The sequence below is a fragment of the Mustela nivalis genome (genome assembly GCF_964662115.1).
Source record: "Mustela nivalis genome assembly, chromosome: 5".
NCBI lineage: Eukaryota > Metazoa > Chordata > Mammalia > Carnivora > Mustelidae > Mustela > Mustela nivalis.
In genome coordinates this window covers 3,258,775-3,284,569 of record NC_139024.1, presented here as the reverse complement: position 1 = coordinate 3,284,569, position 25,795 = coordinate 3,258,775, and the positions used below count along the sequence as shown (strand labels likewise).

Here is a 25,795-nt window from a genome sequence, read left to right as displayed (position 1 = left end):
TGATCGTCTTCGTAGCTATCTAGATCCTTACTTCAGGTCCTTTGAGGAAACAGTCTTCATTATTTCCAACGACCTCAAATGATTTGCACTGAGTAGGGACTTAATAATTACCCACTAGTTGGCTGTGAACTGACTTGACCTCCATTTCCATTGTGATTCGGGTCTCACATCCTCAGTAACCTCTGTCTCACTAACGCCCATACAAAGAAGCTGTGTGTCCAGTTTGGTGTGGCTCCCGCGTGTCACACACATGTGCCCTTCAGAGGAATGCCATCTGTTTATCTCTGTGTGTTCAAGTGCTGGTCACAGAGGATCTTCAGTCTCAAGAACCAGAGCACAAGGGCTTAGCGGGTGATGCCGAGCATATTTCGAGCCTACCCTTCATGGAGACGCACACTTTCTGTTATGAACACGTGAAAAAGACACAATGCGCTGTGGTCTAAAGCAGTGTCCCACATCTTTGCCACGTCCTCTTCCTTGCTCCCTTGGTCCCCTCCGTCCTGACCAAGAAGCGCTTTCCCCCTTTTACAGCCCCGCACCATTCAGAGTCGGCAGCTGTCAAGAGACAGGACGGAAGGAAGGGAGACTTTCTGACTCTTCGGTGTGCTTACTTTGAGCAGTATTTATTCTCAAGGCCTCTTCTCTGCTGAGATACCTCTCCTGCACTCTCCACCACAGCACCAAGTGCAGACAAGGTGAGTTGTTTTTTCCAGAAAACTGAAGCATATACCAGTCTGTCACAGCATGACTTCTTGACTTTGCTCTGCGTGCGTGCGCGTGCGCGCGCACACACACACACACACACACACGCATGCATGCACGCGTGCACACCCATGCAAAGCGGAATTCTCCATTCTCTCTAGAAGGATCTGGGTTCTCCAAGTACAGAGACGGCTTTCTATTCCAGTCAGCAACTTTGGGAGCTGTGATATGCTGAGGCCCTGAGCCTGAGGACAAGGTCAGAGGTCAACATTTAAAGGTGGACGGCAGATGAGGGGGAGTCAGGCATGACCAGACACGAAGGCAGCATGACCGCCAACCTACGAGCCCTGGACGTCAGCACTAATAAGCCTGCTTCCAGGAGGCTCTCTCCTGATTGGTGAACCCCTCATGGACCGTGGCCAGGCCAGGGCAACTGGCAATGTCTTTTAATAAAAGTTTGCTCTGTGCATTACTGAGCAAACCAGTGAGTCAGTGTGGACCAAAATGCAAAACCCAAATGGACAGGAATGGAACCAGGATATCCAACTTCCAACCCATGATTTGCTTTTTGAGGATGATAAAAATAAAACCAGCGTTCCTAGAAACAGGAACTGGACACACCAGCCTTTATGTGACAACTTGATTGTTAGACCCAGAAGAAACCAAATGGAAAGGCAAAAAGAAAAGGGGAATAAATGTGCAACAATTAAGACACATCTGTAGAAATTTAGGCATTTTTCCATTCTTACAGAATCCAGAATTCATTCTTATCGGCAAACATCAAAAAGTCTGCCAGGATTCTGGTACTTCACCAATTCAGACAGCTGTAGCGTCTCATCCAGTGAGACAGAAACAAAGACCCTAAAAGTGTCAGAGCAGAAACCAGCTACTGTCCTTTGAGCGTCCACTCAGCATCTTCCCACCTCTGCCCAATAGTAGATCGTGTTGAAGAGTACTTTCATACTTAGCACCTTAAAAGACCTTGTAGCCTCTTGATCCCATTCAAACCCCAGGCTACTCCTTACTGACTTGGTTCTAGGGATGAAAACACACACAAAGACAAAAACCCGCAGTTCTTGAGTGTGATGATCACGCGGCTTCTCCCAGCCAGAACTTCCTGCAGAACGGGTCCCTTCTGATGGCTTTCTTCTCTAGGTCCTCTGTCCTCCCAAAGGGAAAGCCTGCTGGGAACCCCCTAGTTCACCCTCATTCAACCTGGACTGTTCATCTTTATCCTGTCCCACAACATCCCTGGCAAGGTACCCCCTCTCTCCCAAACAAACCCCACTAACAATAAATACAAAGAGAAACCTCATTATTTTAGGAAACCCTGTTCCACCCAAATGCCCACACCCCTGTCCCCTTGCCACTGCCCTCTCCCCAAAACAATGCTCCTCACAGGCAAGGCATGGCACCCTTCCATCCCCACACATAGCCCAACCGCCAAAAGTGGAAAGTAGACGTTTATTTGGAATGCACAAATGCACGTGGAAGGGGACAAACAGGGACCCCAGTTCTAGGCCCAAGACTTAACCAATATGCTTCAGAACTGGTGCAGAGCTCCATGGTCTCACCCCACCTTCTATTACTAGCAAATCTGTGCCCCTTTCAGTAAGTAAAAATGTCCACATCTAAGGTCAGCAAGCGCGAGGTCCTCCGTGCCCAGACCACATCCCTCCCCAAATGTAGCATCTAAAAATCAACCAACACCGGCAGGCGGGGGCCTGAGGAAGCAGGTAACTGGAAGCTGTGTCTGACTAGGGGAGACTCCAGGATGGACGGGTCGGGGAGGGGGTCCGGGGACCACGCCTAGCGGTCCTATCAGGTCCACGGGCAAGTACGGGCAGAATCAGCCGCTGGCAGCCTGCGTGAGCGCGGTGCAAAAGGCCGCTGGGCCACGCGGTCCCGGCGGATCCCCGCACCCCGGAGGCGGGATCGCTGGGGGCTGTAGGGCCCGCGCAGGACAAGCTCGCAGGCCCAGGGGCTGCCCCCGGCGGTGCTCGGCGGGCATTGTTCCAGACAAGTACCAGCACCGAGGGAGGGCTGGACCCCAGGAGCCCAGAGGTGAAGACTGGCCAGGGCTGGGGCGTGAGCGGTGGGAGCAGGAAGCCAAAAGGCGACCCGGGAGAGTCTGCCGGGAGAAGGCGCCGCGGAAACGCGGTTCCCTAGCGAGCAGCAGACAAAGGCTCGGGTGCGCACGCGGTGGACGGTGGCGCCCGGGCTCCGCGTTTCGGGCCGGGAAGAACCGTGCCCAATCCAGCTGGCGCCGGAGTCGCCCCGTGCCCCGCGGATGCGGCTTTCGCCACCCCCCACCCCCAGCCCCGGGTCTCGCGTCCTCACCTGGCTCGCCCTCCATCCACAACAACTGCGATCCCCTATCCTGCGCACCGGGCGCCTCTTGCCTTAACATCTCCCGCCTCCTGCCTTCCAGCAAACCTCTGCCTTGACTATTCTGCTCAGCCTTGCCCCCCTCCCCCGCGACACGCCTTCCACCACCCCTGCTCCAGCGCGCTCTCAGCCCGGCACTCGGGGCTGGGGAGGCGGGGCGGCCTTAGGCGGCCCGGGGGTCCGAACCCGCGACGCCTTCCTCCTCCACCCTAACGCCCCATTGTCCCTCCATTTACCAGCCCAGGCACAGCTAAAACCTCGGCATCTGGAGTAAGTGGACAGTGAAGGTGCACCCGTTTCACTCCGCGAGTCCACGCTCCGGAACAGGGTCACTGCAGCGGGGGTGGGGGGAAAGCGACCCGGCCACCGACACCGAACCCGGGGAACCGCCTTCGACCTTTGGGAGCGCGGAGCTCCGGTGTCCTGGCCTGCCCTCTCCCGGCCGGGGGACCCCAGCGGGCGGGACCCCCAAGTGGAAGGCAGCGCGTGTCTTCCAGCCTCACTGGCCCCAGGCTAAGGTGAGCGGAGCCTGGCGTAAGGGGCCAGGGTAGAGACTGCACCAACGGGCCGGGCAAGCGTGGCCACAAGCCGCACCCGGGGACCCGAGGCGGGCAGCGGATCCCGTTCTCACCGTGCGGCACCCGCCGCCCTCCCGGGTCGCCCTTCCCCCCGCAAGCACGCGGAGCCTAGGAAACCCCGGTGTCCCGGAGCCGGCGGACACTCCCGCGCGCCACCAGTGTGCCTCGAGCTTCCCGTCCTCCCGTGAAGCCCACTGGGCGCCAAATGCCCCGGACACAGCCCCCTGCGCGCCCCCGACCGCGGGGAACGAGGAGCCCGGCACTTACTGGGGCTCAGGAAACACTCCGTCAACCTTCGGAAGCAGCTCGCGTTGTTAGAAGGTCCATCTTCCATGTCGGAGCCGAAGAGCAGGGGGGACGCGGCGGCGAGGGCGAAGCCGGCGCCTCCCGGCCGCCGCGGAGTTCGGCCGCCGCCGCCTGGGCTGGGACCGGGGCAGCCCCCGCCGGCACCCGGGAAGCCGGGGGAGCCCGCGCGGCGGGCGGCCGGGCCGAGCGGGAGCCGGAGCCCGGCGCGGGCTGGGAGCAGCAAACCCTGGAGCGCGGAGCAGAGGAAGAGCCGCCGCCGCCCGCCGCCGCTGCCACCGCCGCCGCCGCCGCCGCCGCCGCGGGGACTACTGCTGGGAGGGACGCTCAAGGGAGCTGCCTCTGGTCCTCCTCCGCCGCCGCCGCCGCCGGCATCGCCGCCGCCTCCTCCTCCTCGCGCCGCCGCCGCCGCCGCTGCGCCCTCCCTTCCTGGGAGACGCACGGGGAGGTGAAAGGCAGACGAGGAGGGGAGAAGAGAAGGGGGGGGCGGGGGGGGCGGCGGCCAGAAGTAAAAGGAAGATGGAGAGGAGGAGGGGACAGGGGAGGAGAGGGCGAGCGCCAGGGGAGCGCGGGCCGAGCCCCAGCCGCCGCTGCCGCGCGCACACTGGGCGCCCGGGCCCCCCGCGGGGCTGGCGCGGCCTGCGGAGGAGGGGGGCGGGCGCGGGGGCGCGGCGCGCTCGGCCCGGCCTTCGCCGGGCGGCTCCGGAGCCCGACCCGGGCCCACCGCGCTCCCCCCGCCGGCCACGCCGCGCCAGGGCTCCGGGCGGAGTTTGCCGGGGCCGGATCCGGGCTCGTCCCCGGCCGCGGGCAGGGGGGCGTGGGGGCGGGGAGCGAGCGGCTCTACGGGGCTGGCCATGGCCCTCCTCCCCGGGCCGCGGTGGGGCAGGCCGCCGCGGGAGGGGCGCGCCGCGGGCCGGGACTCGGCGGGCTCCGCCCCCGCAGGACCTGCCTCCCGCGGCCGGTCGGCCCGAGCGCCGCTCTGGTCCTCCTCTCCGGTCCTCCGCGCCCCTCCCGGCCCAGTCTTCACATCGCGTCCCGCTCTGGGTGCGGGAGGACCTGGGGCCGGGCGCGGGTGCCCCGCGGCGGCGCCTGTCTGCCGGCTGGCGCGCACAATCGGCGTGCTGCCGGCCCGGGCGAGGGGCTGCGGGGACGCTGCCGGCGAGCGTGGCGTGGTTTGTGCGCGCTCCGGCGGCTGAGCCTCGGTGACTGCTCGAAAGCAGCGGAGAAAAGCGCCGCAGTGTCGCTGCCCGTGGAGGAGGTGGCGGCGGCGGCTGCAGAAGACGCCCACTGGCGGAGCGGGCGCTCCCCACGCCGCCGCCGCCGCCGCCCTCCCCCACGTAGCGCGCCCCGCCGCCTCCCGGCCCCCGGGCGCCAGGCCCCGGCACCCCGAGGCCCTCTTTGGACGCGGGGCGCCCGAGACACCGGGATGGGGCGGGGGGAGCAGGGGAGCTCCCGCGTCTCTGCGGGGCGTCGCCACATCTGGGTCTGGTGTTCCGGATTCTAAATTCGCCGCCCAGCAGCTGCTCCAGCTGTGCGCTGCTGGGCTAGCCACGTCGGCCTGTCCCTTGTCCGAGCCAGGGAACCCTCCCGGTGGCTGGCCAGCAGCTCCAACCGAGCTGTGCTCGGAGCTCCTGGGAGAGGAGTTCAAACTCGGACGTTTGGTTGGAGTTGAAACCGACGCACAGTGTTTCCAATAAACTGAGAGTAAGAAAGCCTGTTCATCCCCCAGGACTCCCTTTGCAAAACACACTTTAAAACGAACTTCGTGCGCGTCGCCCAGTTTGCCCCGGTAAGAATGGAAAAGGCATCTATGGTCAAAAAGAAAAACTGCGAGATCATCCCCCCAAAGTCCTGAGTACCACCTCCTCACCTGCGGCTTTTTGGGACAACACCCTCCGCCTCCATGCCCCCCTCCTTCCCAGCCCAGATTCCAAACAGTTGCTACTGAACTGAAGGGAAATGTGCCGCCCAATGGGCGCTGGGAACACGGAGCCGCTCGAAGTTTGGGAAGTTGAAGCGTCAGAGCGCACAGATGCGCGGATGCCTGCGTCCCAGCCGGCGGGCTGCGCGGGGTCCTCACCGCACCCGGGGTCCGCGCGCGGTGGGACGAGCTGTCCAAACTCCCTCAACTCGGTCACCTTCCCAAGACTGGAGCACGCGCACCGAAGCCCAACTTCCACAAAGGGCAAGACGGCCACCTGGGCGCGCGGCGCGCGCGGCGATGCAGCCGCTTGGCTGACACAGGGTCGGGGGCCAGGGGTGCGCCCGACCCCGGGGCCAATTCTCGTTTTCCACGACGGTCCGTCCAGTTCTCAGGTGTTTTTATTTTGAAGTGTGCTCCAGATTCTCCCCTAGTCTCTGTTTTTCCCCACTCCCGTCGAAACAGTCTATACTGGAGAAGAGCATATTTGTATCTGCACCAAACTGGGGAAGTGGGGCGCCTGGGACTTGGTGCGACTCCCCTTCTCCCAGCAAAGGCTGAAGGCGTTTCTGCAATTGCGGGGCGCACTCCGAGGGTCGCGTGTAATGGGCGCCAGCCCTGGCTCTCACTAGGTCGTAATCCCTAAATTTGCGAAACAGGAAAAAGATTCCGGTGACCCTTACCTTACAGAGTGCGTATTTTGTTGTTGCCTTTGCAGTTTTCCGACGAAGGAGAAACTAGAACGATCAGTCAGCCTCCGGGGCGACGCGCCCGAGAGGCGCGGACTGGATCGCTGGGTACCTCTCCGGGCGTCGGGAGTTTGCCCCGGCTGCGGACCTGGCGGCGCGGGGTGGGTCTCGGGGGGGAAGGGGGGCAGCCCAGGGGCTGGAGAGCACATGCTTCTCCTCGGAGAGCGTGGGGTTCATTCCTTCACTCGCAAAAGGCTTCTCCTTGTGGTATACATTTGTTGCCTTTTGGAAAGATTACAGCGGCTTTCCTGTTACAAGAAAAGGTACATGCAACTCGAATGCGAGTCTCCGCAGACGCGCGGAGAGTGGCGCGGGAGCCGCCAAACATTTGTTCTCTGCGTCTTCGTTGAATCAGAGGCAAACTTTAGATTCTCTTTTCTGGAATAAAACTTCTTTCTAGGTTTTCGTCCTTCTTTTCTTCGAACGCCGGCTGGAAGGCACAGGTTTCCCGGACAAACTGAAAACGACAAAGCACGACAAGGGGAAGGGAGCACGTGGCGGGGGTGTTTACTGATTATCGATTACATTGGTTCCGTGACTCCGGGAGTTCAGCTCTGCTAACATCAGTGTAGTAGGCTCCCGGCCACTTTTCCTTTCCGGGTGAAATACTGTTTAGTCAAAGATTTAAATTACAAACACAGGGTCTTAGAGGCTTCTCACTCACCCCTGTGTTCAGGTGTTGCAACACCGGCAGGATGTGCCTCTTGTGGCTTCTTTTCCTTCCCTTTGAGCTTCTCTAATGACATATCACAAGAGGGAAGATTGTCACTAAACGTTTGTGACCCCAAACCTTTTATGAATAAACACACTGGCCCATAATTCAGTAAGCATGGCTTTCTGGTCCCGCCCAGAACGTTTGCCCTGTAGCTCCGCGTCAGGTTATCAGACCGCGGCAGAGTTTACACACAGCTGGAAATATGAGTTGTAAGTCCAGGAGCATGGGATGAGCCCTGGCAGGAACCGACACCCCTACAGTGCTCCTTGTGAAATAAACGATTTTCCTCGTTCTCCACTGAAAAAAAATGCCCACCTGCTGGAAAGAATAAAAACTAAAATCATGTTAAGAGGCCAGTGAACACTAGCAAAGCCGCCAAGATGATGATGATCAAAGTTAGGTGTAAAAGCATTTGTCTCTGCCTTCCCCCCCAAAAATGATCAGGAAAGTTTATCTGGGTAATGAAAACTTGTGCTTCAGCGCTGCCTGATTCTACTCTCATCTGAATTATTTGTTTTTAAAAGCATTTGAAAACATGGGGCAAGGTAGAGTCTCAGATGATTTTTAAATGATTTACTCATACATTTATGAATTCTTTATAATACTTTAAACATCCACCCCTTTTAATAGCCCAAAGTTAAGTTTACAATAAGTATGGTTAAATTTTCTATGATTTTGGCCAACATGAAGGCCTGTGCCTTAACTGATTTTATTGATAAGCTGTTTTCTCCTTTCAAATACTAGTAACCTTTCTTCATAAAGATTGGAAACAAGGGTTGATTAAATGTTAAACTCATCTACTTATACAGGTTAAAGAGACACATTGTCCTCCCTTGGTTTTGAATTTTCTGACTTACAGAAATCCACAGTTATCTGAGCAAAATAATTCATAAGCAAGTGGGTCTTGCTTCCAAGCTTCATAGAAATCTGTGCATTTTGCATGCTGGTTTTCAGTTGATTGCTAGTAAATTATCAATTTATATGTCACTCAGGTGTGAGATATCATATCACAGAGACCCTCTGCATTCTAATGAAATAATTTATTAGTGATTATCTGGCATGCTGAAAATGGACTCGGGGTTGAGCATTGACTCACAGCATCCTAAGCCCCCAAATGCCTCCCTCCTGGCTCTAAGTTTGTCATTCCAGGAAGCCTCCTTCAGCGTTTCTTTCCTCTTGCCTTGATGTCTGGACTCCTGAAACTGATGGGCTTTAACCTGTACATATGGATATTTTGTATCAAGTCTCCGGAGAAATGGAAGGCAGGTATAATTTGTGTTGACAGCTCCATTTTAAACAGCTTGGTAGCAGGGTCCTGTTACTCTTACCACTTAAAACTTTTAGTAAAGGCCAGCATACACTAGGCATTCGATGACTGCTTCCCTACCTGTCGCCTGCATGCCCACTGCTTACAAATTTGTATTAGTGTTGATGTCAATAAATCTTGACTAAAATGAGGGACGCATTCATTCCTACGGTATTGTTGTAGTCAGCCTAAAAAACAAAGGTCGTTAAAATTTAGTACGGAAACATTACTATAAAGTCCATATGCTATATGGCACCGTCTTGAAAAAGATTAATATGATTTTAAAAAACTCAATTTCTTCAGCTACCCTTAACATTCCTAGATCTTCAGACTATATTATTTTTATGACTTCAAATCAATTAACTATAAAACTGTGCTTTTTTATTGCTTTATGCTGTAAAACAAATAAAAACCAGTATATTATTTTTCATTCAAAAAGATCAAAATAGTGTTTAATTTTCAATGAGAACATTTCTGATAATAGGCAGATTATTTAAACACTAATATTCTAAATAAGACTTCTTAAATACCCACACCTTTTGAAAAGGGTGGCGTCAGTGTGCTGCTAGATAAATAATAAGATTCAAGTGGGAATTTTCATTAGTTGAAAGCAAAACATTGAATTCCCTCCTAAAAAGAAGCTCGGTTTAATATCTAATAAACAACTAGCCTAGAGGATACTGGTGTTAGAAAGTACCGCTGTGGTTACATAATCAATATTAAGTTCTTGAGATAAGCACATGAGCGTTAATTCTTATGTAACACGGTCATGTTGCGACTCAGAACTGGATTCTGGAGGTGTTGTCATCACAAAAACAGCAAATCACTTTAGAGACCCACTGTGATTCGTAGAATGTTGAAATACCTTTCATTTCTCAAAAACATACAAATCAGAGTATAACCATGTTGTGTTGAAGTAATACCCAGTGTTGTTTAAATAGTCAACACTCTTACCAAACGTTTACAGGGCAGAGATAATCAATTATATTTGAGACTGTGTTTTAAGAGTCCAATAGAAACAGTCTCTGAGAATTAATTATATATATATACATACATACATGTGTGTGTATATATATATTATATATATATATCTTAAAAGAAAGAAATACTTTAAGAGACCCACAGCCCAATTAAAGCATTTAAGTAGAAAGTGACTAAGGAGGCATTCAGGATAAAAAGGGTATACCAGGGAATGGCTTAAGTTCCTCCAGATGGTATGGCCTAGGAAGTACAGGAACACCTTAGGTACAAACGAGCATGGAGCTTCATGAAAGGTCCCCCAAATTCCTACTGAGTCTGTCCCACCATGATGAGTCCCTTAGTGCCAACACAAATTATTGTGTGGCTTGTTAAGTTTGTTCAAAAGAAGCACATCATCATCTATGGCTCAGGAATCCTTTTCTTGTAAACATTATTTTATTTTATTACCCACATTTTTACAAGGGGCCTTGATATTGATTCAAGGAGTCTGATGCAATGATGAAAGAGAGAAAAATCATTGGCTCTTACAGATTTGTCTCAAAAATGAGGTCCACAATGGCTCATTGACTCCAGAGAACGTCTTCCTTTCCATTCACCTCAAAAAATTAATTAATTAAAAATTTAATTCATTAAATAATTAATAAAAGAAGCCAGGCATGGCCTGGGGCACAGAAGGCCACTCCAAGTTGTGTTCCAGTCTAGACCAGGACTGGAAGGGCATTTAAGGGCATGCATGGGAGGCCGAGTTCATTCACATGGGTGAACTGTTCTGACGTCAGGCCTTGACTTCCAAAAACCAGTTTCTCCCTGAGCTTCTCTTAGTAAAGTGCTCAAGGAGAAGGAGAAGGAGAGAGTTTCACGCAATGGGCAAGCGCCTCAGGCTGCTATTGTGCATTACACGATGTTAGACACACGGTTCCCAGGCCACCCTTCCAAGGATTTGGGTTGACAAAGGCCCTTGTCTACACAGTCAGCCCGTCTTGCTGGTCGTGCCTGTCCAGTATCTATAAAAGCATCATTTCACACGGGAGCTGTACTTAGAACTCCATCTAGTAGATCTTTTGAAAGGGACCCTTGTGGAAAAAAATAAAAATAACCTCAGAAGCCAGAAGACAAGCAGCGCTGGTTTTCAGCTGCATGTCTTATCCACATGACTTGACGGGGAGCCCGAGCAATCTGCCAGCATCTATCCGATGGGAAGCTGAAGAGAGAAGCTGAGAAAGGGCATCTTCCGTCCTCTCTGGACACATGCATTCCCTTTGGTTCTGAAATTGGGGATTAATAACCTCGTGTTCATGTGCCACACTGATTAATCCTGTAGTCAACAACAAAGATTGTGAAAAGAGGGGGATGTCCTCCCCCGGCAGCGGCCCCCAACACGAAGCAGTCATCTGACAGGGCTTCACTGTTTCAAACAGAGTGGCCCATGAGCGGAGGAGGGCCAAGCCCAGCCCGAGGTGGCCTGAATTCAAAGCTGTCTGCTCACTGGCTGCAGGTCTCCTGTCAGCTGACGGCACCCCAGCGCTGAGCTGGGAAGTTTAGCGCTCTTCTTCTCCCCTCTAGCACTGCATTCTGGTAGAAATCTCCACTGGACAGTTCCAGAGATCTCTACCCAGGACTCTTGCTCCTTTGGCATATTATCCTGCATCAGGACTACTGATGTTCAGAATAATCCTACATTAGGACATTTGCCCCTCTCAAATAGCTCATCATCATGCCTATCCGTAATAAAAAATCAATGACAGCATATCAACCCAAGTTGAAAAAATACACAGAAAGGCCAAGCATAAATCCTCCTGATGTGAAATCCACCACAGTTCTCCATTTTACATTCTGCTTCTGCGATGATTGTCCGCTGTGCCCGGACCGCCTCGGGCGGAGGGACAGGACCATGGCAAAGCAGGCAAATGCCAACTTCGCAGAAGAACACAGCAAGGGCAAGTAGCATTAGAGAGTTTGTTGGTTATTTGTGAAAGAATTCAGCTGGCCCAGCCCGAGTCTGGATACTTGTGGCTGAACAGAGTGCGAAGGGAGCATCTAGAGGCCGCATTTGCTCAAGTGGGTCACCTGGCAGGGGGCCAGGGAAAGGAGTCCTGCCGCACACGGGTGGTTGGGGAGCTTGTGTGGACTCAGAGAGAGAAAGCTGCAGACGGACAAGTTATTCGTGAGTTCTGTGCGGACTGTGACCATCCTGTCCTTCCAAAGGGTCTGAGGGAGGGCCTCTGGTCCCACAATGAGTGTCCTGATCTGAGGCTGTGTGTCTTGTGCTGCACATATGGACATACCCCGAACCCACGCCCTAAAATGGCCAACAGAAAACACAGCTGAGTGAGATACAGGAGAGAAGAGCGGCTTGGAGGCGGTCCCCGCTCAGCCACTGGCCTCCCCCACCCCCGCGATGCCCAGGATTCACACCCTGGGGCTCGGACGGACCGCCACGGACCGCCACGCATGCAGATCCAACTCACGAGATGAGGAAAGTGTAGAAACATTCACATGCGCATTCTGAAAGATTCTCCCCATTGGTTAAAAATTAAAAAATGGGATTGAACAATTAAAACCAAGTTACAGATGACTGCGGGTTTTATGGGATAATCTCATAGAGTCGACAGATCCTGACATAATCACCTGAACTTAGATGTGAGTAGTTCTAGGAAGTTCTTTTCCTCGTTCCTGGTGTCACCCTGAAGCAGAGGCTTGCTTACGGGAAGCTGCTCAGGTTAGAGGCAGCAGAGAAGGCTGATCCTTCCCTGGGACCTCAGAACAGCCCCAAACGCCAGCACCACGCGCGCTTCAGGTAAGGAGCAATTATGGCAATACGTGTGTTCAAACAGAATGACAAGAGACGGTGACATGGGCGCCCTTTCGATGGAGTATGATAGAGTCTGAACATAGCAGGAGCGTGGACTGTGTCATCGTATTATCATGCCGTCTATCATGGTATCGTACAGCCACGGCCGCAAGGGGTTATTGATCACATCCCACTGCCTTTTCGGGAGCTCCTGGCCCCTGAAGGAATGTTGCTGTAGGTACCCGTGGCCGAGTTATCTGATTCACTTTTAAGAACAGGCTGCACTGGGGAGGGATGAATTTCATCCACTTCCATGTGTCAACGAGAAGCCACACTGTCTGGGCAAGAAGTTCACTATTTTGGAAGAACAAAGTGTAAAGGATCCTTGGGATAAATTCCCAGAGTCCACTTGCTTTTGTGAACGTCATCCAGGGACAGGCAAGAGGGAAACACTCTTCTGTTTTTAACGACCTTGATTAAATTGTCCTAATCCTCTCCCCAACCCTCCTGGACTCGTAAACTTGGTAATTCTGGTTTTTTGGATGCACAGAACACAGTAGCCCACAAGCGATCACAGAGTCCTCCAACCCCTGACGAGAGTAAATACAGCCCAGGTAATCTGGCCACTTAGCCTCGAGCACTGAGCGCACGCGCCATTACACAGCCACTCGGGAGCTAAGTCAACCCAGGACGAGGAAATCAATTGCTCGTTCTGCCACCATCACATTGGCTGTTCTGTGTTTCTCTCTATACATGTGTTCATCATGACTGTGCTCCAAGACTCCATTAATTTCCTCCCATAACAGCCCTCAGAGGTACCTTGTATGACGAGGATTTAAGCCCATTTTGTAGATTTTGCATACATGGCATAAACCTGATGAAAAGCAGCTACAGCAGGCAGATTAGAGCTCCTGATGTCCCCTTTGGTTATATACTGTGTGCTTTATTGTCTAAGGCAAGATGCTAAAATTCCGTGTTTCTAGATTTCTGCTTATTAAAGTGAGATGATTTGAAACAGGGCTCAACAAAAATCCTCTTCCCATATAAAAGCAAGCCTGCACATTAAATCACTCTAACTTATAGCTGGGTTAGTATATATACTACGAAAGCCTATCCATCTGTTTTCTGTTGAATTCTATTTCTTAAGTAGCTGTGAAATACAGGTGAAGTCTGGTTTTCTTGTTTGAACTCTGATTTCAACAAGTCTAGTACAAGTATGTTTTCAAAAGGGAGATTAATAAAGGAGATCACTAAAATATCCCTTTGAATTGTGCATCTGGAAACTGATTCTAGTTAAAAAAAGATTTCCACAAAGTCTATCAGAAAACTCCCTAACTGCATCAGGGGATGCCCGCCTCACATGTGTGTGACTGGTCAGTGGTAGAAAGCCCTCCAGCTCGACCAAGCTCTCACAGAACTGGCAAATCGCTGCGGCCCGCTGCAGATGTGAATTCTTATTGCACATATAAGAGTACATCCCCCGCCCTTCACGATGGATTACAATAAGGTGACAGCAGCGGGCCTGCCCCACTCCTAGCAATCGGTCCCTGAAACTAACCCGATAACGTGTCCGACAACTGTCATTTCTACCTGAACCCTCCCAGAAGACAAGTGTCTCCGAGCACCGTGTCACTCTGAAGAAAATACAATTAGTGAATTTTTAAAAGAATTTTTCACATCTCTTATTTCACATGTTACGTGAAGACATGGCAGGGTAGAAAAATTACAATGGCACTTCTCTGGCACTGTGACAGCATGAATGTGGTGGTGCAGACAGGACGGACGGGGGGTGGTCTGCGGACTCCAGCTGGTGGGGGTTCATCTTCAGGGTAGAGTAAAAGTGTAGAATCACAATCACAAAATACAAATTGAAAGTGTGGTAACCACGGGAGAGTCCCAAACTCTTGTGAACGGTTTTCAACAAGAGCCCGCACTGAACGGAGGCGGTTCTGCTGCCATCGCGGAAGCGTGCTTCCAGAAGCGGTGGGCTGTATCCATGGCGAAACAGGAGTTCAGAAGGGTTGACAATTTAAAGGGGATGAAATCATCGTTTATTTGTTGACGAAGCAGTCACTAGGTACCACCTAGCTCTGAAGAAAAGATAATTAGTGAAAATGTGAGCTCTTCAACAGATAGACGAGATTGAAGGAGCAGAAAAGGGCACTGGCCAGGACAAGTGAGCATCCCCGACTTCTGTGTGAGTGTGCAAACTCCGCCCGTCCCCTTGCTGAGTGTGCAAACTCTGCCCGCCCCCTTGCTGAGTGTGCAAACTCCGCCCACCCACATACGCTGAAGCGGACTGACCAAAGTCAGCACCACATAAAGGGTCTGTAACTCCACCTTGATGAGAAAGTTCTATCCCCAAAATAAGAAAAACGTAGCGTTGAATATTATTTACCTAACTCTCCATATTGATGTATGTATTTGATCAGTGTAGCTTCTCGTTGGCTTTGGAAAGATGAGGGTTAAACGCCGGGTCCCCAGACGGCAGGAGGGCCTGCTCCGGGGTGGCCAGACACACCCTGGGAACCTCCACCCACAGCTCAGGCCTCCACTCCTGGCTTCACAGATCTGCCTTTAGATTCTCTTATTTTATGTGTCAGTTTCTGTTGTTTACGACTCTCTTTTTGCACTTTTCATCTTTTGTTTGTTTCCTAATTATTTATCATGTGTACTTGGTTCCTTCATTTCTAGCCTTTCTTCTTTCATCTCCAAGGCACTTCTGTTCACACGTTTTCTCTGACTTGAACGTCTGAAGATCCCATAGTCTTCAATTTAAAATATTCCCCCTTTCATGTGATTCTGGACGGCTCTCAGTTTCAGTTTTAATATCCTCCCGATGCACACATGACACAGAAGCCTGATTATCAATTTCCACGAAGTGAAGAGTATTTTCAGCTACATTATGATTTTGTTTTATTTCATTTTGGATTATTGTTGAAGAGTATGGCCTGTAAACCTCTATTTTTAGACTTTATTCAAGTGTTCTCTGTGTCCATTTGAGTGTGGCCTCGGGTCCAGAAGCCGCCTCGGGTCTTTCCTCTGGAGGCACTGGCCAGGCTCACCTCTTGTGTTTACCTCCTTCCTTACCTCTGCAGAACACACAGAACTCCTCTGGGCTTCACTTTCCATCTTTAAAGTGGGAACAGTGACGATACCCATCTCCTGGTGTTGTCATAAGAATGAAAGAAGTTTCTTTGCATAAACATGCCTGGAACGGGGCCTGGCATGTTGTCAGCCAGCACTCGATAGATTGAAACATAACTTGGAAAAGAAACTGGTCTCTTGGTTTTGAGTCCTAGATCTGCCACACACTCGGAGACCCTAGGCAAGTCACTTTAGACACGTACGGATTCAGAGAGAAAAATGCATGGAAACCATTAGACCAATGTCTGGCCCAGAGCCAGCACCCTGTGACTGGGACTTGCAATTTGTGTTAGGGGATGTCTGCCGGACGACTAACACTGCTCTGTGTTTTGGCTGATGAGCTCTTAGCCGAACTGATGGTTCTTGAGGCCAAAGTAAAGCCGCCCTGTCACCAAAGGAAAGATGCCACTAGCAGTGAAAGCATCCAAGAGGTCACTCTTCCAAACAAGACCACAGAGCAGAGCGAGCCTCCCAGCTGTGAACAACGGGGCGCTAACGTCAGCTGGCGGGTTTTCCTGTGTTTTGTGGGTGTCTCCCACCCCGATTCTCAAAGCTACAAAAAGGCGGCTCCATCCTGACTGCCTCTTCCGCGATCCCCGGTAGACTTGCTCTCCTCCGGGAGGTCCCGCTCCTCGATCTTGATGCCCATGGCATGCCCCAACCCGCCACCACCAGGATCTTCCTTTTTAGGAAAAAGGTTAAAAATGGTTAAGGTTGACCTTTTAGAATGAGTCACCTCAATGATGAGAATGATGAAGACATCAAAAAAAAAATTTTTTTTTAAGATTTTACGTATTTGAGAGAGAGACAGACAGAGCATGAGCTGGGTGGAGGGGTGGAAGGAGAGGAGGAAGTAGGCTCCCCACCGAGCAGGGAGCCCCACCGAGCAGGGAGCCCCACCCCCCATGGCGCTTGATCTCAGGGTTCCCTGGTCCCAGGATCATAACCTAAACTGAAGTCAGACCTTTAATCTACTGAGCCACTGAGGCGCGCCCCAATTTGATTTTAGAACATCAACGGTTTTCTCTATTCCTGTGTCTGCCCTTAAAATATGGCTAAATTTTTGCTCTTCTGCCAAGAAGCAGCTCTTTGCATGCTTGTGAGAGCCTGACATTTAAGTGTCTGCTTTGTTTGCTTGTTTTTGTAAACCCTCAACCTTCCCATTTCACCCTCAGAAAGTAGAAGTAAAACACGACCGCACGCCGGCAAACCATTCACACTCCGTATGCAAGCCTGTATGCACGTGTGGGTCTGAAACAAGGGCTTATTTTTATCCATAAGAGTAAAGTATGTTATGCTCTAAGTAGATGCTATATGCTGAAAAAAGAAAAGAAGCCTTTAAAATATTTAATTCAACTTTTTCTTGGATGATCTGCCTTCTATGTTTAGTCAAAACAAGATTATTTTAAATCAGATGTGCAAAACTCTCAGGGGTGCTCACACGTGTGGACGCCCCCAGAGGAGCCTGGCAAACTGAAAAGGAATCCCTTCTCTTCCCTGATGTACCTCAGTCAGGCCTGTGAGGAAAACCCAGCAGGCTGCGGGAGGACGCAGGGGCAGTGGCCCGCCGACCCCCGCAGGCGGACAGGGCATCCCTCGTGGGCTCGGTGATGGAGGTGGTGGATGTGCTACGTGCCTGGACGGGCGGCAGAGAACAGGGCTCTGCAGCGTGGCTGCGCGGGGCTCACAGACAAGCTGGCAGCTGTGAGCCTGCGGGGGTGCGGGGCAGGGAGGGAAGGGGGCTCCAGCAGAAGGGGCAGCCTGCGCGAAGGCACACGAGGGGGCATGTGAGGCTTCCCGAGGAAGAGCAAGGACACCAGGGAGCCTGGAGCCGATGAGAAGGGAGAGGTTGGGAGTGGCCCCGAGTCAGGCAGGTAAGGGACTAGCTCGTGGGAGCCGCTTGGCCCACTGACCTCGGTTTCTCTTCCTCATGAAATGGGGAAACGTTGGTGGACTCCCAGGATCTGACTTTAGTTTAAAAAAATATTGACTAGGGACGCCTGGGTGGCTGTCTGTGGAGTGACCGACTCTTGGTTTCCGCTCTGGTCATGATCTTATGGTCGTGGGCTCGAGCCCCATGTCGGGCTCCGTGTTCTGAGCAGAACCTGCTTGGGGTTCTCGCTCTTCCTCTCCCTTTGCCCCCCGCCATTCTCTTTCTCTCTCTGTGTCTCTCAATCAAATAAATCTTAAAACAGGAAAATAAAATAGGGGCACCTGGGAGGCTCAGTCGATTAAGTGTCTGCCTTCAGCTCACGTTGTGACCCCGGGGTCCTGGGAGCAAGTCCCGCATCAGGCTCCCTGTGGAGCAGGGGGGTCTGTGTCTCTCTCTGCCTGTTGCACCCCATGCTTGTGCTCTCTCTCTCTCTGTCTGCATCAAATAAGTAAATAAAATCTTAAAATAAAATAAAACAAAATAAATCATCTACATTGTACGTTTATGTGTTTTTCCTGAATGGGTCCAGAATGAATGAAGGCTGGGGTGTTATAAGATCCCACAAAGTCAGGAGCCACGCTTGTGCCTCCCTTCCTGGGTGTCGGGGTGGAGCGTCCGGGGGGCCTGGAGGCGAAGACCCCAGGGAGCGCTGGAGGGGACTAGGACAGTCAGCGCCCCCTCCTCTGGGGGCACAAACATGCCCTCCAAAATGGAATTACTCTCGGAACCATTCTCGAAGAAAACTACAGAATCTTTCTGAAAGTACCCTCCTTCCTCATTTCTGTGATGGCTCATTCTGTGTGGCAGTCTGGCCACGGCACCCACGTGACTGCTCAGCCCCTAGTCTGGATGGTGCCGGGAAGGCATCGCTTAGAAAAGATTCATGTTTAAATCAGCAGACTTGGAGCCTCTGCCTCTGCCTCTCTCTGCCTCCTCTTTGGCTCTGCGGCCCTGCGGAACCTGACCAGCGCTCTTGCCCACAGTCCCTTCCGGCACCTTTGCATCCAGACCTTTCTCTTCTGTGTTTCTGGGGGTGGGGGAGGGATTCGCGTTTATCTCTTAAGAAGCAATAACCTTGGGAGGGATTTAAAAAAATTTAAATCAGAAGTGTGAAAGCTCGATTCCCATCACCAATTCATTTGGATTCCAGAATAAAGTTCTTCATAATTGCCCTCCCCACCCCGCCTTGGCTCTCGGGAGCCGGGGCTCTTGCTCCCCGAGCTCTGAGCCGCCCCAGCCCCCGCCCGCCGGGCTGCAGCCTCCATCTGAAACCCTCTCCCAGCGCCACATCGCAACCCTCCTCCACCCACACCCGCGTCTCTCTCTCATTCTGTCTTTGTACTAACAGGTTTTGTGCATTAGCTCTTCCCAAAAGAGGGGGAAAAAAATCCCTTTGAATGATAAATTAGCATGCACGTTCTTTTTAACACGTGGTGGAAATCTATCCTAGCAACAGCCACCGGATCAACTGTCATCCACAAGGATCCGGTCTGTTTTCTTCTAGAAAGGTTTAAAGCAGTCAGCCAGACTTCTCTAGATTCTCTGATGTTGAGGAGAGCACTAGGAGATGAAAGAAAATGGGAGGTTATCTGGAAAAACAAATTGCGCTGAAAGAATCCACTTGGAGAGCCTGCATTTTCCTAAAGGTATTCGATCCTGTGTTATGCGTGAACGACACAGGAAGGATGCGGCCTGTGGTCAGCTCAGGTAAGTGTCCAGGTGGCTAACATGAGGGGCTGCTGGTTTACAGCCCAGGACCCAAGGGATACATAGTGATACCCAGCAGCACCCAGCACAGGAGCCCACAGTCCTCCGGGGTGTCCAGTGCGAGGGGCTGGCACATGGATCACATCGGGTCCCCTCGGAACAAGCTCACCGGGTGAGTACACCGGGCGCGTGCCAGCGGAGGGGTGCTAGCACAGGGGCAGACATTGAGCTCTATTTAAAAACGAATTTAGGCAGGTAAATCTTGGTTTATGCCCAAATGATCTGATCCTAACCTTAACGTTCTTTTTTTTTTTTAAATTTTTTATTCTATTTATTTATTTCTCAAAGAGACAGAAAGAGAGAGTGCGAGCAAGCACAAGCAGAGGGAGCGGCAGGCAGAGAGAGACGCAGGCTCCCCGCTGAGCAAGGAGCCCGATGCGGGACTGGATCCCAGGATTCTGGGTTCATGACCCGAGACGAAGGTAGACGCTTCACCGACTGAGCCACCCGGGCCTCCCCTTAACATTCTTTATGCCAGAGGTACTGGCAGAAAAAAAACAGAGGGCATCGAAGTTGATTCAGAAAAGTTGTAGAGAACCTTCCATCAAACTTCCCACCCAGCCTAGAAAAGGCTACGGACAGGAGAGGCTATTTGGCCCGGGTAAGTCCGGATTCTGTGCTCTCGGTCCTCACCAACCCTCGTGGGGCTGAGAGCCGGCCTGCTCCCGCCAGTACTCCCCGGAGATGTCATGAATTGGCCAAGGGGATCTCCCACAGCCGTCCAAGTACTGAACACTCAGGAAACCCTTCCTAGGCTCCCTAAGGATTAAGGGTATTCTATTTCACAGTTTGGGAAAATGTATAGAGTGACATGAGACCAACAGAATGGCTGGTGTTCCGTTGTTTTTGACCTACAGAAGCGGCATTTTTACATGGCTCAGCTTCATACCTAATTATGCCCACCGTCACTTTCCTTTTAGGGCACAGACCCACGGGATTTCATGTGCCCAGTTCAGGGTGCAGAGAGAAAGGTTTCTTTCTGGCACTCTAGAGTAATCTCCGTCGATGGCCTCATGGGTAATGTTGGGCACCCATGGTAGGCATTCTGGGTACCGTTTGGATGCTGTTAGGTATTGAGTACTATTGGATACTCATTGTGGATACTATAGACTACGACTTGGTACCCATGGTGAGTACTGCTGGGTGCTTTGGGGTACCTACACCGGGCACTGTTGGGTATTGTTATATATACCACTGGGTACTGGGGTGTAAACAAAAACCATCATGGATTGTGTTGGTTAGTTTTTCTCTTAAGAAGGGTAACACATCATTGGGAGAAATGAAAAAAGTCCATCGTGGAATTTCTTCTCTAAGGTTTTGGGAGTAACACAGTGAAGTAAGATTTAATGCCTACTATAAAATTTTGCAAGTCCTAAAATATAAGTGAGTTACTGCCAAAAAAAGCAAAAGGTCACAGTTCAGCTGTAGCAGCCTCCACCAAGCAAGCAAGATGAAAAACTATACTCTCTCACTCCAAAGGCAATCTTCCAGCTATAATTTGAGATGTATTTCCTAGAGATAGATACCATTCAAGAACAATAAGAAAAAAAGGAAAAATGGAGTCTTGCTTACATAAATTGATCTTGAAGTTCAGTCATAATCTGTGGACAATCTTTAGATGAAATATGGGAACCCTGAGAAAGCTCTACAACTATGTAATACACATATCCCAAAATGGTTCCCTTCCAAAAATACCCATTCCCTCGTGCCTAAAAGCATCTATTTCCTCCTATATCTTTTAGGGTGACCTATATCTTTTAGGATGCTAATATCTTTGCACACCATGGAACCTATAATTCTGAAGACCCTCAGATTACTTTGTACCTTGCCTGTGAAAGCTCCCACACAGGACACATATGGGACTGTCCACGTGAGGGGAGCACCAACCACCTTCAAACTATCATTACTGTGACAACGTCAGCATTGGCGGGGTACCACGGGGAAACTAGTGCACCTCCTCGGACACATCCACGTGAGTCCAGATGATCAAATCAGCGTCTGTGTGATTAAGTCAGTTTCTGAATGGAGGACAGAGACATGTCCTACACACAAAGGATCACAAAGCCAGTTTCCTAACACTTAGGTCCATGTGGATGTAGACAAAGAGACAATTTTAAAAGAAAATTCCGAAATCATATTTTTTAGGCATCAATACTAATATCAGTGATTGCTCTGGACAGATCTGCGTGTGCGTGTGTGTGTGTGTGTGTGTGTGTGTGTGTGTGTTCCCTTTAACAGTGGCTCAGCATCATCTGGAGGATCTCAGAAAAACAGATCGCCACACCTTGGAGTTTCTGATTTAACCCGGGGTGGGGCTGAGGATGTGCATTTTTAACAAACTCCCCAGGGACACGGATATTATTTCCTCAAAACTATAAGGAAGTCTCCAATTATTTTTTAGTTCTAGATCTCCCGCCTTCTGAGAAGAACGAGTCGCATCCAGGATGCAGCCGGCATCTCTGAGCACTTGTTCGGAAATGCACGCGTGTTTACCCAGGGCGGCTCTGGGCTGTGTCACCTTACACAAAGCATGGCCTTTGCAGTCACAACTGTAGAAAGAACGGGTAGGTCTCACAGAGGCCATGGCCACCGCTGCGCGTTCTGCCCCAGCAGAGCTGCTAACGGGGATGAGAAGCGTAGAGAAGGTCACTGACGTCCGAAAGCAACTTGATGACACTCTGTCCTTCCGCATTAACGGTAATGAGTTCAATCTTTCTGAAATCATTTCTCATTATCAAAGCAGGGTTTCACAGCTCAGAGAACAGTGGGTGTAATTCCAGAAAATCTATTTCCCATGTGGCCGTGATGAAACTGCTCTAAGTTGTCTTAGATCCGGTTTTTGACTTGCTTATTTGCCACCAGCTGATGAAAATAGCCACATTTATCTAACTATCGTGTTTACCATCACCTGGAAATAAGATCAACAGCTTCGGTCTGGAATCTGGCTGCCAGCGGGTATGTCCCTGCTTCCAGAAAGCTGGACTACACTTCAGGCCCAAGCGGTGGGCCTCCCAAGCGTTCCCGCAGACACCTGCCTTTCCCGCGGTGTAGCACTTGGGTGAAAACTGTCTGCCTACTTGTCTGTTTCAGCCTCTCCCTTCATCCCTCACCCACCACCCAAAGGAACACCCGGGGCAGAGACCAGGTCTGCCTGGACGTCGTGTCTGACATGGCGCAGAGCTGCTCCCCCGCAGCGGGTGTGTTCACACAACAGGTGAAGGACGGCCCGGGGGGCGGCCAGGAAGACGCAAGCTGTAGACAGTGACACAGAGAGAGGTCCCGAGGGACCGAGTGTCAGAGCACCGACACAGATCTCCAACGGCAGGGGGGAGGGTGCAGCCTGGTCCAAAAGAACGTGACTTTCACCACACTGACGACCTTTGAGCGTCACCCACCAGACTTCTAGGGAACAGCCCAATCGACTGGTATCCGGGGGAACAGTCAGACAAGGGCTTGTTCAAGAGCAACCGGAAACGTGGGCAGGCACGCCACTCACAACTCTCCAAAGACCCCAGTAGACCAGCTGTCCGGTCACAACTGTCCACCCGTGCTCTGGACGTGTGCAAGACAGAAGGGCTCCTCTGAGCTGTGCTTAATTTGAGGTCCTGCTTAAATAATTTGAGGTGATTTGCATTCCAGATAGCTGGAGGTCAAGCATCATTTTTAATATAGTTTTTAAAATAGTATACCTTCCACAGTTGGTCAAGGCCTCCCCGATCATGTGACCGAACACACCCAACACGTCCCGCTCTTCGCGGGGACACTGGGCTGCCAGGTGAGTCTGAGGGAGTAAGCTGCTGTGTCGGGGCGGAACGGAGTGGGACTGACAGCAGAGTCCTTGAACGTCATCTACTGTCAAGCTTTTTGTTGTTTCTCTGTTCTTTAATCGCTCTGCTCCTTTCCACAAACCTCCTCCGCCCCATGCATCTCCCCTTGTCCACTCTGCTCCAGCCACACCGGCTTCCTTGTTGCTTCTCAAGCCAGGAGTCCAGGCAGAGGCTCTGGGGCCCTCACCCTTGCTGTCCCCTCCATCTGGAATGCTCTTTGCCTACACATCCCTGCTCTCCACCTCCTTCAGATGGTTCGCAAAGGTCACTTTCTCCAGGAGGCCTTCCCTGATCACACCACTTACGATGACAAGTCTCCCCCTCACCACACTCCCCAGCCCCTCTCCCGCTTTGCCTCCTGATACATTCCATGCTTTCTTAATTCTTCACTGAGTCCCTCTCATGAGGGTCCCCTGGGGCTGGGAGGTTTGCTCTCAGCTGTGCCCCAGCTGTGTGAGCACAGGGCCACACAGTACATATGGGTGTTCGATAAATAATTGTTCCAAGAGCAGGTACCTGCAACGTGGATGGGCCCCACACCCGCTGCACACCACACAGTCAATAAATATTTGCTCCAAGAAGAAGTGAATGAATTAACAACTTCTCCTAGATTCAATGCTGAAGCAGCCACCTCCTGGGCAAGTCATTGTCACCATTACTGAGTTACAGCGTGTCCCGGCAACACCCTCTACTGTTTCCAAATCAGGTGCACCTTGCTCACCCCAGCGTGCCTGTGTTACTGTACTGAGTTTTCCAGATGCCTGAGAAGAACCTTCAGGAACCCATGTCTGGGCATCACAGTGATAATGGTCTCCAGAGGCCACATTCAGAGTCAATGAATATGGTGAATCACTGAGGTTAGATTTTTAGCAGAACTTATTTGATGTTAGCATTACATCAGAGGTTCTATGTACCTTTCGATCGTGTTAACCTCCTTTCGGGTTGGAATAACAGTGGGACTGGCTAAAACAATGAAGTGACTATGGAAATCAGACGTTAACCTGACCTCCTTGAAGTTGAATCTGTGGTCGTCTAGGAACAGAACAACTTTGTTTACTCCAAAGAATGCATCCACAATTTTTGAAATTATTTTTTTGACTAAAGGCACTGACCAGTACCAGAAATAGGCTAAGACTGTGTCCTATGTAACCCTACAACTTGCTCTTTGAAGTCCACAAACACCTTTGTGACTCTCAAAACCATCAATTTCCCTTTCAGCAAAGGTTTAATTGTATGGAAGCATGAAGTGTCAGCCCATGAAAGCCTGGAGTAAACAATCTTGCTTCTGTTTAAATCTTACAGCAACTGAATCACCTACACCTGTAAACTTAGAATTTGGAAATGTCATCAAATGAGAACATTCTACCAGTACCACAAAACAGATCAAAATGATGTCCTACGCTTGCAGGTGAGTCAAAGGATCCTTCTTCGAGGTAGATGACAGTGGGCGCATTGTCTTCTTCTAAGGCTATATTTCAGTTGATAGTTCCCAAGCTAACCAGGAGAAACTCAGATGCAAGTGTTAACTGCAGCTGCAAATTCAATAAGAAGGGCCTGCCTGATCATCAGCGCTGGTCAGAGACAGACAACCTCTGCCTTTTCTGTAGAGATGATGTGTTACATTAGTGCCCCAAAGCTTCTCCGCCATGCAACTGTACTCTCACCATGCCTAACCATTCAGGGAGCAGCTGCCTCTTCTGAATGAGCCAAGTCCTACAAAGGATGCACCCAGGACGCCTGGTCTGGTTGGGCAGGTGTGGAGAAAGCAGAGTGTCAGCCGGACACCAAGTAATTCAGTCTTGGGCGATGCCGAAGCTAGCAGAACACTTCTCCTATGTCTTCAGTGGGCAGAGCCCCTGAAGGACACAGTGTGCTTTGGGAACACTCTTTAGTTTTGATATATAAAATGTAAAAGCAGAATTTATAATATGATCTACTTGATTCACTGTATCAAAAGCCATTAAGAAAAAACAAAAGAGGATAATATGAAAATGAGGACACGTAATCTATGACCTAATTGTTTCTGTGAACAGGCCGAGAGGTGGCCATTCTTCCATTTTAATGGCAGCTGCAGGGCCTGGCTGGAAAGCTCGGCAGCAGCATTCAGAGCTGCCCCTCACGCTCCGTGCAGGGACACGCTCACACCGCACGGACGCCCCCCACACTCCGTGCAGGGACACGCTCACACCGCACGGACGCCCTCACGCTCCGTGCAGGGACACGCTCACACCGCACGGACGCACCCTCACGCTCCGTGCAGGGACACGGTCACACCGCACGGACGCCCCCCACACTCCGTGCAGGGACACGCTCACACCGCACGGACGCACCCTCACGCTCCGTGCAGGGACACGGTCACACCGCACGGACGCCCCCCACACTCCGTGCAGGGACACGCTCACACCGCACGGACGCACCCTCACGCTCCGTGCAGGGACACGCTCACACCGCACGGACGCCCCCCACACTCCGTGCAGGGACACGCTCACACCGCACGGACGCCCCCCACACTCCATGCAGGGACACGCTCACACCGCACGGACGCGCCCTCACGCTCCGTGCAGGGACACGGTCACACCGCACGGACGCCCCCCACACTCCGTGCAGGGACACGCTCACACCGCACGGACGCCCCCCACACTCCGTGCAGGGACACGCTCACACCGCACGGACGCCCCTCACGCTCC

The 25,795-nt window shown here is 51.6% G+C and overlaps 1 protein-coding gene across 3 annotated transcripts in view; it reads right to left on the bottom strand.

The window, feature by feature from the left end:
- Positions 1–25,795, bottom strand: part of PDE10A (phosphodiesterase 10A) — a 551,217-nt gene that overhangs the window by 276,803 nt on the left and 248,619 nt on the right. Inside the window, exon 1 of one of the 3 annotated variants that reach the window (XM_082732173.1) lies at positions 3,936–5,277. The exons of the other annotated variants lie outside the window; for them this stretch is intronic. Coding sequence (XP_082588299.1) covers positions 3,936–4,827 — 892 coding nt within the window. The 5' untranslated portion in view covers positions 4,828–5,277. Of the gene's footprint in view, positions 1–3,935; positions 5,278–25,795 lie in introns of those variants that run through there. 3 annotated transcript variants of the gene reach the window in all.